The sequence below is a fragment of the Aureobasidium melanogenum genome, assembly GCF_000721775.1.
Source record: "Aureobasidium melanogenum CBS 110374 unplaced genomic scaffold scaffold_68, whole genome shotgun sequence".
NCBI classification, from domain to species: Eukaryota; Fungi; Ascomycota; class Dothideomycetes; order Dothideales; family Saccotheciaceae; genus Aureobasidium; species Aureobasidium melanogenum.
In genome coordinates, this window is record NW_024470120.1 from 1 (window position 1) to 12,654 (window position 12,654).

General features: G+C 49.6%; 6 protein-coding genes across 6 annotated transcripts; 5 read left to right on the plus strand and 1 right to left on the minus strand.

Moving 5' to 3' along the window:
* Positions 1 to 2,461: 2,461 nt before the first annotated feature.
* On the minus strand, positions 2,462 to 2,917 carry M437DRAFT_61265 (uncharacterized protein; the record flags this gene model as incomplete). Its single annotated transcript, XM_041023900.1, has 2 exons — positions 2,462 to 2,702; positions 2,754 to 2,917. The coding sequence occupies 2 exons, from the start codon at positions 2,915 to 2,917 to the stop codon at positions 2,462 to 2,464; spliced, it is 405 nt and encodes a 134-aa protein (XP_040874576.1).
* Positions 2,918 to 3,461: 544 nt separating this feature from the next.
* M437DRAFT_79585 (putative C4-dicarboxylate transporter/malic acid transport protein) lies at positions 3,462 to 4,798 on the plus strand (the record flags this gene model as incomplete). Its single annotated transcript, XM_041027208.1, has 2 exons — positions 3,462 to 3,837; positions 3,975 to 4,798. The coding sequence occupies 2 exons, from the start codon at positions 3,462 to 3,464 to the stop codon at positions 4,796 to 4,798; spliced, it is 1,200 nt and encodes a 399-aa protein (XP_040874577.1).
* Positions 4,799 to 5,198: 400 nt separating this feature from the next.
* M437DRAFT_61268 (uncharacterized protein) lies at positions 5,199 to 6,282 on the plus strand (the record flags this gene model as incomplete). Its single annotated transcript, XM_041023901.1, has 2 exons — positions 5,199 to 5,360; positions 5,413 to 6,282. The coding sequence occupies 2 exons, from the start codon at positions 5,199 to 5,201 to the stop codon at positions 6,280 to 6,282; spliced, it is 1,032 nt and encodes a 343-aa protein (XP_040874578.1).
* Positions 6,283 to 7,485: 1,203 nt separating this feature from the next.
* Positions 7,486 to 8,934, plus strand: M437DRAFT_61262 (uncharacterized protein; the record flags this gene model as incomplete). Its single annotated transcript, XM_041023899.1, has 1 exon — positions 7,486 to 8,934. The coding sequence occupies one exon, from the start codon at positions 7,486 to 7,488 to the stop codon at positions 8,932 to 8,934; it is 1,449 nt and encodes a 482-aa protein (XP_040874579.1).
* Positions 8,935 to 9,253: 319 nt separating this feature from the next.
* M437DRAFT_79588 (amidase) lies at positions 9,254 to 11,387 on the plus strand (the record flags this gene model as incomplete). Its single annotated transcript, XM_041027209.1, has 10 exons — positions 9,254 to 9,520; positions 9,581 to 9,859; positions 9,909 to 9,990; positions 10,042 to 10,098; positions 10,152 to 10,243; positions 10,298 to 10,591; positions 10,656 to 10,703; positions 10,760 to 11,048; positions 11,103 to 11,159; positions 11,251 to 11,387. 10 exons carry the CDS (start codon positions 9,254 to 9,256, stop codon positions 11,385 to 11,387), a joined length of 1,602 nt encoding a protein of 533 aa, XP_040874580.1.
* A 572-nt stretch (positions 11,388 to 11,959) lies between these two features.
* M437DRAFT_70711 (uncharacterized protein) lies at positions 11,960 to 12,595 on the plus strand (the record flags this gene model as incomplete). The annotated part of the gene is made up of 1 exon (XM_041025544.1): positions 11,960 to 12,595. A coding segment is annotated over one exon (636 nt), but the record flags the coding sequence as incomplete, so codon positions are not given.
* Positions 12,596 to 12,654: the final 59 nt, after the last annotated feature.

Below are 12,654 nucleotides of genomic sequence, written 5' to 3' on the forward strand. Positions count from 1 at the left end.
AGTCTTGAAATGTGCTGCAGTTCTTGTTCATCTTTGTCGGCAAGACGACTTCCGTTCGAGAGATGTTTGTAGTTGCTTCCAGCAAGATGCTGCGGGTATCCGGTACGCTTAGATCAAAGCGAGTGATCTGTTTTTGCGATATTTCCGTCGATGACCTCAAGCTCTCTGTCGTGCTGTGTATTTGCTATATCCCATTCGTCCAAGGTTAGAGAAGTGTCGAAATCGCGCAGTTGTCTTGTTCTAACAGCGGTTCTTTGATTGTCATGGAAGACATCTGTGTCGTCTACGGGGATGTCTTCCTCATAGTCAACAGTGAAGTACCGTTGTCGGCCACCAGTCGATATAAAAGATTGTACAAAGACATGATGCCAATGCTCTCGATCTTGTTTTGTCGACCGCCATTCATGCTTTTTATTGCAGTGCTTGCGAATCTCATCCCGACTGACAGTGACAAAACCACACTCCTCCTCGTCACAAATAAATGCATCTCGCGGTCTGCCAAGTGACTAAATCGGCGGCTCTAGCGGCGGCGGCAACTGTACCTGTGTCCGGTTTAAGATCTGTAGATGAGAGTATTTCCTGACGACGGCTGCTTTTTCCTTTGAAGTCCCGCTGTGTTCAGTGCGTAGATGACTAGCAAGATTCGATATAGCATAGCAGTGATGTTTACAAACAAGTACTTTGTACTGTGACTCGTATTGTAGCCAATCGTCGGCATTGTCAATAGTAATTCTGAACTTGACCATCGGGGTGGGATACGAATCTGACTTGTTGTTCGGCATACTTCTTGCTCCGGGTACACGGTGTGTTGCAGTTTGCGCGGTGTCGTGTATGTTCCAGCGCACGATCGAAGCCATGCGATGCTTAGCTGGGTTGCTCACTTTATACCCTAGTGTCTCTAATACGCAAATACACAGAAGTTGTTGTTGCAATCACTTGCAGTCGATGCACAAACAGTAAAAGGAGTGCTACAGATTGTTTGCAAAGACGCGACACGTCGTCGTCGCGAATTTTGGTAAGCTGGGGGCTGTGTGTGGGGGCCACTGCAAAATTACCCGGCACGCCTAGAGTCGTCCCCGCACTAACCGAATCCGACCTGGGGGCGGCTGCCCCCTAAGTGTCCTATTAGCTAGGGTACGTCAACTATACTCGTTACGTTGTTGCTTTTGCATCTCGCAGACGCGATCTCAGGATGTCTAATGCATCTAACGACTAGCCTAATCTAGTTCTTTCTCTATGCAAAGGGTTAAAAAGTGCTTAAATTGCTCATCCTTAGATTCAATACTACTTCCTATCTGTACTTGTTGTTTGAATGCCTCCGACATGCCGTTAATTGCATTTCCAGATCTCAAAACTCGAAGTAAAACCTGGAATTCTTTCTATAGAGTCATTAGTTCTACCGGTATACATTTGAGTCTTAAGAGGTTACAGTCCGAGGGATACGGTAACGAGGTCTAGTTTCCATCTTGTTCTCTTTGTCAGATGTACTACGTTGGAAGATCGGTCAAATAGGGACTAAGTCCTGCTTCTAGAGTCTTGTCAAGGTTGTCACGGAGAGTGTAAATTCCTGCCTGTGATAGCGTATATCTGCGGGACAGATATCCAGACGTTCTGTAATAAACAGATGGCATGGTCATGGATTAGACCATCCCGTGCCAGCTATGGGCATGGATGTATTAAAAAGATCTTAAGATTATAGATGTTTCTCCTAGATCTTAACGCCGTGAAGTCGATGTCTTCTTATCTACATGGCTAGTTGGCATGTAAGGCATTATCTGCACAACTCATGTCATGTCTTAGAGCATCTCTTCACAGCTCCAGCTGCGAAAGCCCCAAGATCGGCATCGTGCATGTTTGTGCTTGCTAGGCTGTCGAAACACCAAACGACCTACGTCACGAATACCTCTCTACAGTAAGGATCACATGACTTTAGATACTGTGTGATCAATGCCACGACGTAGGAGATATAGTGATTCTATAGGTGAAACAGTTTGCTCAAATCTCTCTGTATGATCTCTATAGAAATTCAGATAGCAAGATTACATCTTACGAAACTGCTTTGCGTAATGGTTTTCGCAATTATCCAATCATGTTAGTGTCACTGCCTACAAATGTGACTGACTAACCTCCAACAAATATATGGCAGGCATAAGGCGATACTAGTATCTACTCGAGCGCTGAGTTTACGAGTGCGCGGATCTCATGTTGTGCATCGAGGGAATAAGTAGACCGTGGCTTCGACGCACGAAGTCGCTAACACAAGCATGTCGATGAGACTTTGAGATCTCCCATCCGATCCTGCCAGGGTTGCGCGATAAGTCTATTAGCGCTACCATCCGAGCACAACTGCTGCTGCGATGCACTGCGCGGTGGTGAGGCAGACAAGTCCCCAGATCGAGGCTCGGTTGCACGGCGGATGTCATTCTGCGATCTTTTTGGGCTTTCTGTAGTCGATGCTGGGCTAGTGACATTCTGAGATGTGTCGGATTCGTCCTCGTCTTCTTCCAGATCCCTCATGATCTGTGCCGTTTTTTCCAGTCTCAAGTAGACCAAGACGATCCAGCAGGTCATGAACAAGTGGGTTGCCTTTGCGTTCAGGAAGTTTCTTGCCTGGCCATGAGTTTGTGGCCAGAAGCAAAAAATACATCGTTTGTAGACCGGCCACAAGCTTGAATTGTTGCGTTTCCAATGTTCGCACATAACTTGGGATCTCAGTAAACAGAATAAATCGATAAGCAGACGTTTCGACTTACTGCTCGGAAAAAACTTTACGTTTCGATTCATTGGGATATCCAAATATGCATGGAGCATCTGAAGACTTGCATTTCGAGCACGGGTATCCTCCAGAACACCTCGACTTCTTGGCTCGACAGCGGTTGCAAGCTTTGCTAGCACGCTGCTTAGAGATGCCTCCCATATCCTGAGTCTTGTGTTGTCCTGTAGTTGGCATCTTGTGTGTGTAATCGGTAATGTTCAAGGCGAGTTCTTCGCATCTTGTGACACCGGCTGTTGTCAAGTCTGTATCATAGCGGAGCTCGTTCTTGGAAGTGGGCTCGAGCTGATGGTAGCCCTTTGCGTGACGAATGAGGTAAGTTCGAGGCGGCATGGTAAATAGAATCGAGCTTTGTGGAAGTCCAGCAAAGTGCGATGCGTTTACGACAGCATCTGGGGATCATACAGCATTGCATGACGTGATCGATCATGCTACCCGCAAGTTAGGCAACGAACAAATCGTTAGGCTTTCATGAAAACATACGGAATCCGCGGCTGATCTCCACAGCAAAATGGGCCTTGAAGGCGGCACATGCGGATGCATGAGTTGGCAGAACGGACGGACGATCTCCATTTTTTGATCCCAAGCCGTACGATCCGTAAACCCCGTATCCTTATTCTGCAGGTTAACAAATGTACAGATCCCTGGTCAGTTCGCACCCTGCTTCTCTCACTTAACAATTTCACGAATGGATCCCTCGGCTACATTTGCAGAATGTCGAGTTTCCGGTGCAGATGCGCCTGGAAAAAGCTGCCACGATCCACAACACGCTGGAGAAGAGCTAAAGCAAAACATACATGCGAAGAACCAGAAAGGATGGAGAAGAGTCGCACTCAACTTCACGCCGTCGTGGTTCTCGGTCAACATGGGCACAGGCATTGTGTCCACCCTGCTTCATAATCTGCCGTACAATGGCCGCTGGCTTTATTGGATCTCGGTCGTCATCTTCTGTCTGAACATTCTTCTCTTCATCATCTTTATGACCATTAGTGTCGTTCGATACATCTACTTCAATGGGCTTCTCAAGGCTATGCTTCAGCATCCTGTTCAATCACTGTTTTTAGGTTAGTCTCAAAGTTCTGTGCTGCGCAGCATCAAACACTAACGAGCGGCAGGTACGGTACCTATGGGCCTTGCAACCATCATCAACATGATTGTTTTTGTTTGCGTCCCACTTTGGGTCACTGGGCTACCATCCTAGCATGGTCATTATGGTGGTTTGACGCTGTTCTTTCGATCGCCATTTGCATGGGCCTCCCGTTTCTCATCATGTACGAGCACGGTGGTGAATTCAAGACGATGACGGCTGCGTGGCTGCTACCAGTCGTTTCTCCCATCGTCGCAGCTGCCACCGGAGGAATTGTAGCAGAGGTGTTGACTAACACTCGGTACGCCCTCTGGACCATGGTGATATCTTATATCATCTGGGGCATGGGTTTTCTGCTTGCGATGATGGTTCTCGTCATCTATCTACATCGTTTGACTATACACAATATTCCGCCACGAGAGGTCATCGTGTCGGTCTTCCTACCTCTCGGACCCATTGGCCAAGGAAGTTTCGCACTCATGCAGCTTGGTAAGGTTGCGGCTAGGGTCCTGCCCGAGACTAGGACATTGATACCTGAATCTGGACCAATCTTCTACACGCTTGGTTTTGCCATTGCTCTCGTGCTTTGGGGATTCGGCTTACTGTTGTTGTTCTTTGCCCTTGCGAGTATCTCACGGTCTCGCTTTCCATTCAACATGGGCTGGTGGGGCTTCACATTCCCTCTAGGTGTCTACACGGTGGCGACGGCGACGCTAGCGGAAGAGTTGCCTAGCCTTGTGTTTCGAGTGCTGGCAACCATCTTCTCTATCTGCGTCACTCTGTGGATTGTTGTGAGTGTCAATACGATCAGGGAAGCGTTCACTGGGAAGTTGTTGTTCGCGCCGTGCGCTTCTAAGTTTGAGGTGGAGTATACACAACGGAGGATTGAAAGAGCTCAAAAGTCACTAGAGATGAAACCACCTGAGGAGGAAGCGTAATATACAGATAATTGATTGGTGAAACATAGCACTCTGATGCTTCCCTGTGATCCATGAAACAGCGTTAATGCCGAAAGAAGTTGTTATCCTATTCTCCAACAGGCTGCATAGTCACAACGCAACGGGTAGGCTCCTTACGAATGTGCCGCGCTGTTGACGGGTAAGGAACATGACTGATACCCAGGGTAAGAGAACCGCTGTTCTGCTGAAGGCCCTCATGTTTGATGCTGCCACATCGCAACGAGTAAACTGGACAAATAAGAAATCAGAAGCTCTGAGGTTGCTCGTGATCTGAAATGCTGGGTTGTGGGGAGCGCAGCTGCTGCTGACTCAGCTTGAGACAAATTCCCACGTCAGCGCTTCCTGTCGCTCGACCAGTCTTTTGTTCTGCAACGGAAACATGTTTCTCATTGTTCCAAAATCGCGCAGACAGCAGCCAGCGCCGGAGACGACGAACCCGGGTCAAGAGCCTGCACAGGCGACCGAGCCGACGCCAAAACATCTTCGCGGTCCTACTCGTGTTCAAAGTGCATGCGACGAATGTCGCGCGCGAAAGATAAAGGTAGCGTACCACGTGTGCACTTTCCTAGCTTCCTGTACTCATGACTGTCTAGTGTAATGGTCAGAACCCATGTGGTCGCTGCCGGACGCGAAACATAGTATGCGTGTTCAATTCCGCAGAAGCAAAGAAACGCCAGAAAGGGCCCTTGACGGCAGCGCAGGCATGTACTCTGGAAGCTCAACAAACACGTCTTGTCGAGGCCATCAAAAGCATGTCGGCCACGATTATCAGCCTCGAAGCATCTCCGTCTGCCAAGCGGGACAGCAGGACAGACGATGACGATGCCAGGGGACCCGAGGCACAGCCAGTGCCCGTCGCACCGGACGAGTACTTCGACCTGAATGCCATTCTCGACAAGTACGCGCCCCTTTGTCAAGTCAAGGATCCCGTGCCTCCATCAAAGAACCTCGATCAACATGTCTCTAGCAACAAGCGAAGGCGTACCGATCAGTCAACTGTCTCGCATATGCAAAGCACGATATCTCGTCTTCCTAATTCAACCGAATTACCGTTGACCAACGACTCCACATCTTATTGTGATCCGACATATCTAGATCGCTGCATTGATCCTCTGGGGGAAGAGTTGGGAACTACCTTTGAAACCAGTGTCCCCTACGAGCAGATGATTGCGCCGCGGCCTAACCACTCTGTTGAGCCATTTCAACTATCTGCAGGGTCTATAAGAGAGTGTCCAAACCCGCTACAATTCACCATCGGGGATGCGAATAAGAATCCAGAAATGATGTTGAATTCGACCGAGCCTGAGGACAGCACGATGCTGCCGCCGTCCATCGAGGAGCTTTACTTCCAGTGCCAGAACATGGACGCGCTCATGGAATCGATCGACTGGGACACAAGTCGAGCGCTGTCTGCACGTCTTCTCCATGAATCAGGAGAGCCGCCCAAGCCCGCGGCGTGTTAGAGGATTGGGCAACGATCAAGCGTGATTCATGTGACATACGATTTTATGTTTTCTTGTAAAGACAAACACTTTAGCGCAACAAGTCCGGGGTTGCGGAATTGAACGTCATCGAGGTTCTCACTACTTTAGAAAAAGTGTACTGGTCAAGTCGAAGTCCGGGAATGTCCTAGGCTTATCAGACTCACTAGCGTTTCCGCGCTTTCCGTCCACGCTGATCTGGCCGTCACTGTGCATTCATACTTGTCCGGCCTATGGACAACCTGCTGTACTTTATTGTGTCGCCTTTACATGCTTGCGAGGTTGTTACAAACCGCACTGGCATTCTGCGTGTCGCAAACAGAATCCTCATCAATACTTTACCCACTGGACTACCAGCATCTCTTAGTCCACTGCGCCCCTTCATCATGCCGTGTGGATTCTCGTCTTTCTTCACAAGACTTACAAGGAAAATCAGCAGTGGTGTCAAAGTCAGTATCTAACCTGACTTTCTTGATTAGAATTTACTGACAGTAACAAGCATGACCCATCGTCTGCCGAACCAGACTCGCAGTCTGGTCTTACCGAGATTTCTGCTCCCTCCCCAGTACAGAACCGAGACGAGGCGTCTCTTTACAAACGACGATTTCTCGAGGATAGAGACAAATAATAACGGTCTCCTTAGTCAATATGTGCACGGGGGAACTCTGAATCGTCCAGCTCGCGCTCTATGGAAAGCGGGTTAACATGGAGGATAATGTTGTCCACAAAGCAAGGAATATAATTTGTCGCAAATATACACTCCCAAAACCATGCAACTTCAGGTGACTTCGCGAAAAGCAGAGCGCATCAAGACACGAGGATTGAAAGCTCAGGATGTTATTCTCCAACGCCGACATAATTGTTTCCCCTTCCATAATTATCGCATGAGGTTCGAATCTAGCTTGAGAACATGTTTCATGAGTGGTGATGCTTTGTCAGTCCTGCATGCGTTTATCGATATGACGTAGGACCTGTCAAGAGGACACTCGGCTTCGACGGAGGCATTTGTAGCAAGCATTCTCTTGCTTCGGCTCAGGCGGCTTCGGCTCAGGCGGCTGCGGCTGACATCGGTAAATTAGGGGTTGCCATACTTCAACTAAGGTATTGCTCAAGGATGAATAATTCTCAAGTCTTGTCCTTCTTTGATCTGCTGTGCGAAAGTCTACACAAGCCAGCAAAGTCGACATGTATTCGAATCTCGATGAAATCTCGGCGCCAGAACCTGTGCAAAATCCTGACGACTCCAGCGGCACTGCGAACGAGGCTCGGACCAGCCAAACGACCCATCAACGAGATACCGGTTACGAAAACTTGGACGAGCTCGCCGACCCAGCTCCAGATCAAAATCCAGAAGAGGACCGAAACTACAGACACAGCAATCTGGAGGATGAGCGGGAGAAGGAAGAATACGAAAATTCCAATGGTCAATCATCGGGGACAGACATACCAACTGGGTCGGAGCAAAGCGTTGCGGAGAGTCTCGCCGGAGAAAAAGTGATTGCTTCGGAGCGGTTTGTCAAATTCACCGTTTGGTCGTATCTGGTCCTGTTTTCGATACTCGGTACACTTGCCAGGTTGGGATTGCAAGGACTTACGCGATACCCGGGGGCGCCAATTCCTAACACGGAGCTGTGGGCAAATGTTGGAGGCAGCTTCGTGATGGGGTTCATTCGAGAAGACAGGCTGTTGTTCCGAAAGCACTGGGCGAGCGCAAATACACCACGCGAGTCTAGAGGCACGCTGGGAGAGAAGAAGAAGTCAATGGGCTCAGATCAACAAGGCATCACTGAATCATTCATGGCCGCGAAGGCAACGATTCCTGCCTATGTCGGCGTGACGGTCGGGTTCTGCGGGTCCTCTACGTCTTTCTCGTCATTCATCCGGGATGTTTTCCTTGCTTTGTCAAACGATCTCAACACAGCATCAATCTCGTCAATGACCGTGACATCGGTTCCAAGAGTACGCTCAGATGGATATAGCGTCATGGCTGTACTCGGCGTGCTGATTGTGGAAATCACAATCAGTCTTGGCGCACTCTCTTGTGGAGCGCACATGGCTACATTCTTGCATCCGTTCGCCGACTCTGCATCGAGCATCGATCTGGAGAAACATCTAGACGGCCTTGCCATCGTCTTTGGCTGGGGCGCCTGGATCGGAGCCATCATCATGGCGGTTCTCCCACCCGATCGTTCTAACAGCTCGAAAGAGACTTGGCGAAGTCAGGTATTGTTCGCTCTGGTATTTGCGCCCGCAGGATGCTTTGTTCGGTTTTGGCTATCATTGTGGCTGAACGGAAAAATCAAGAGTTTTCCACTGGGTACATTCATGGCAAACACGATGGGAACCCTTGTGCTAGGGATGTGCTATGCCCTACAACATATAACGCTGCCCAGTAGTAGCAGGAGTGTGGGTGGGGGTCTGGTTGGATGTGCAGTCTTGCAGGGTATTCAGGATGGGTTTTGTGGCTGCTTAACTACTGTAAGCACCTGGGTGTTGGAGCTCAAGGGTCTGCGCAGAAGCCATGCCTATCGTTATGGTATTGGGAGTGTCGGCATGTCACTTTGTCTTCTGGTGGTAATCATGGGCACAGTGAAATGGACCATAGGCTTTTCTGCTCCTGCATGCAAAATTTGACGGAAGCACAGAATGACTGGACGAGTAGTGTATCTAAGTCGTGAGCATATTTTGGGCAACTGATATCAGATGCGGACTCTATAGCGACAAAACGGCCATGGATCGTGCCAATCTGGACACTTACACTAGAACCTTTCCTCGTGAGTATTCTCCTTGTCGATATCGTAGGCGCTTTGTGAATCTCATGCTTGGCGTAAGCGCAGTTAAACAGGGGCCGGGTGACGAAACGTCCAAGCTCCCTAGGACTGCTTCTGAACGAGTCTTCTGTATCTTCTGACAACGTACCGTCTGTGCATCATCACACTAACGAAATTCCCTGATGTCTTGGACTGAGATTTCGCATCGCAAGAGAGAAGCTCTGCAGAGTTTAATACCCCCGGAATGGCGACTGCCCGCATCTCGAATCGCCGATGCCGCGACGTGTCCTGACGTCTCGGTCCTTGTCTCGACTGAACTCAGTCACAACGAGAGACTGATCACAGAAAGCGGAGTGGCGTTCATCCTGACCTCGATTGCGACAGGCGAAATGACATCGTTTGAAGTCATGTCTGCCTTTTGCCATCGAGCAGCAGTAGCACATCAGCTGGTGAGAGCGAGCTGTCTAGATATTTGTTGGGCCGGCAATTACTGACAGAGAGGCTGCTAGGCTAATTGTTTGAGCGAGATCAATTTCGTGAGTGCTCGCGAGCATGCGAGGAACCTGGATGCTTATTGGCGACTCCACGGTCGTGTATCGGGACCGTTACACGGACTACCCATAAGTGTCATGGATCGATACAACATCGCAGGTCTTGAGAGTGCATGTGGTTTTATCAGTTGGCTCGGATCTCCTAAGAAGAATGAGGACGAGGGCACCATAGTGCAAAAGCTGCGACATCTTGGTGCTGTAGTGTTTTGCAAGACCAACGTTCCCATGAGCATGATGGTAGTGTGCACAATTTTTGCCCGTCGCAATGTCAGCTAATGATTGCCAGCTTGGTGAGACCACGAATAATATTGTTGGCTCAACGGTCAATCCTTACAACAGGATTTTTTCTGCTGGAGGGGCGTGTGGTGGTATGTCCATGAATGCTGTCCATTGACAGGTAGCTCTGACAAGACCAACAGGTGAAGGCGCTTTAATTGCACTCAGGGGCTCGCCATTAGGCCTGACCACCGATATGGGCAAGACAAAATGGACGTCTCTCTCTTTGTCTGCGATTGCTGATCGCGAACAGCTGGATCAACTCGCATCCCCGCTGCATTTTGTGGACTGTATGGGATGAAACTTTCCGAGGGAAGGCTACCATCCGATGGTATCGAAAGTGTAGTACGTATCAGAAAGCCAATTTGGTGTGTGAGGCATACGTTGATGAATGAACAGCTACCAGGATTACCTGTCGGCTCCGGCTCAATTGGTCTGATCTCTCGAGATCCTCAGTCTATTCAACATTTCATCCAGCTGCTGCTAGAATCTGCTCCGTGGTTATCGAATTGTGACGCTCTCGAGATACCCTGGCGGCAGGAGAAACTCGATGCCGTGCGTCAGCGGGCGACGCTTATGAATGGCAGCCTAGTATTCGCGCTGATGAAGGACGACGGCCATCTGATTCCCGATCTTCCAACAAAGCAGGCTCTTGCGACCTTGGAACAATCTTTGAAACTTTGCGGTCACGAGGTAAGTTGACACTCTTCCCCTGTCTTCAGGTGGCATGTGGAGGTATCTGCTTAACCGTGCACAGATTGTTGAGTGGCAGCCGCCATCACACAAGATGGCCACTGAAACTCTTGTAAGTTTGTCTCTCTTGATCTGCCACGAACATACGATAATGTGGCATCTATTCAGTTCCAAATATTTGGCTCGACCTCTGCCAAATGTATTCGCACCGCAATCGATGCTAGCGGAGAGCCACCAGTTGATCAACTCAAGGAATGGTATCAGCAAGCAGATCCAGGCTCACTGCCAACAGAGGATTTCTGGAAACTATGCGAGGACATCCAACAATACAAGCGTTCTTACTTGCAGTATTGGTTATCCAAGGGTGCTGAGACAGTCTCTGGTCGAGCAGTAGATGGAGTCATACTACCCGTATCGCCGCATGCTGTTACGCAGGAAGGGACGGATCGATACTTTGGTGAGAATGGAGAACATCATCACTTTTCGCCACCGCGCTTACCAACCCGAACAGGATACACGGCGGTGGCCAACGCGCTGGACCTTCCGTCTTGCACTTTCCCAGTCACAGGTCGAGGATCTGTGTTTGACATTGAGTCAGATGAGTGTCAGTCATGTTCGTCGCGCTCCACGCAAGCCCAAGACTAACAGAATGATACTAGTCTCTGTCGATCATAGTCAAAAACTTCCCGTAGGACTTCAGGTCATGTGCTGGCGACTGCAAGAAGAAAAAGTTCTTGCGCTAGTCAAAGCCATCAAAGAGTCTTTAGTCCAAACATACAATCATGGCGTCGCTTAGATGGATAGCATCGTATTCAAGGATTCGAGTAACTAACTGCATGTTTTAGTCACTAGACTTATATGATACTTTAATCGCTTCGCGGGGTTTTCTTGCTGCCCAAGCTGGATATGCCCTCATTTTCGTATACTTGAATGAAAGCACCGATGTGAGATAAAAGTGGTGTCTGAGCCAAGTCATTCACACTGTGCCTTACGACAGTCTGTGCTTGTCGATGTACAAGAAACACAAGCGCTTTTCTTCTCTTCCTTGTTCAAGACACCATGATTGGGATTGGTTTCCAATCACTCGACGAATTCTATTGGAACCCCTTCGTCGTCTAATGTGGGTCTTGTCTTGCACAATCCTGATTCTAAGAAGATGCGATAGAGGAGCAGGTGGGTTCGTCGCTTTTGGCTTCGCCGGAACCAACATACACGGTCTAGGAGACGCAAGTACTCGGAAAGCAGATGGCACAACATTGTGGTTCAGCGCGGTAACAGAAGCAAACTCTGCAGCTTCCGGGACAACATCGCTGTATTCGAGAACGGCATCATCGCAGAGGATTTGGATAGCCCTGACAGAATTCTAGGATGTCGTCAAGCTTCAAATCTCATCGGAGTGTCCTCGAGCCAGCCACCATAGCCGGACCACGACCTACAGCCGAGGACATACACCAAGCCCTAGCTACCTTTCCAAGAGACACGGCTGCAGGACTGTCTGGCTGGTCGGTGCCGCTGCTGCAAGAAGCCTGCACGAGAAAGCAAGTGGTGGAATTCCTCGTCCAGCTCTGCAAACAGATCCAGAACGGCACGGCACCGGGTAGCCAATTGCTGACAGCATCCCGACTTGTGACCCTCGATAAGGAAGATGGCGGGGTGAGACCTATTGCGGTCGGAGAACTGATCTACAGGCTGGTTGCAAAAGTCCTACTGCGGAAACAGTTCGCAACAGACCAGCTTGCACCCTTCCAGCTAGGAGTCCAGAGCCCAGGAGGCGTCGAACCGATTGTACACCTTCTCAGGCACGCAGTTGACGGCAACCTCAAGGGATACACACACGTGTGCTCTGCCGACTTCCAAAACGCCTTCAACTCAGTCTCCCGAAAGGCTGTCTCGGCTGCAACAATCATGTACGCCCCGGAGTTCTACAAACCAGCCAAATGGGCATACGACGAGCCCTCGGCACTAGTCATGTACGATGGGACTGTGATCACCTCCTCGGAGGGGGTACGGCAAGGAGACCCCCTAGGTCCCCTCCTCTTCTCGCTAGCCATCCGACACTCGCT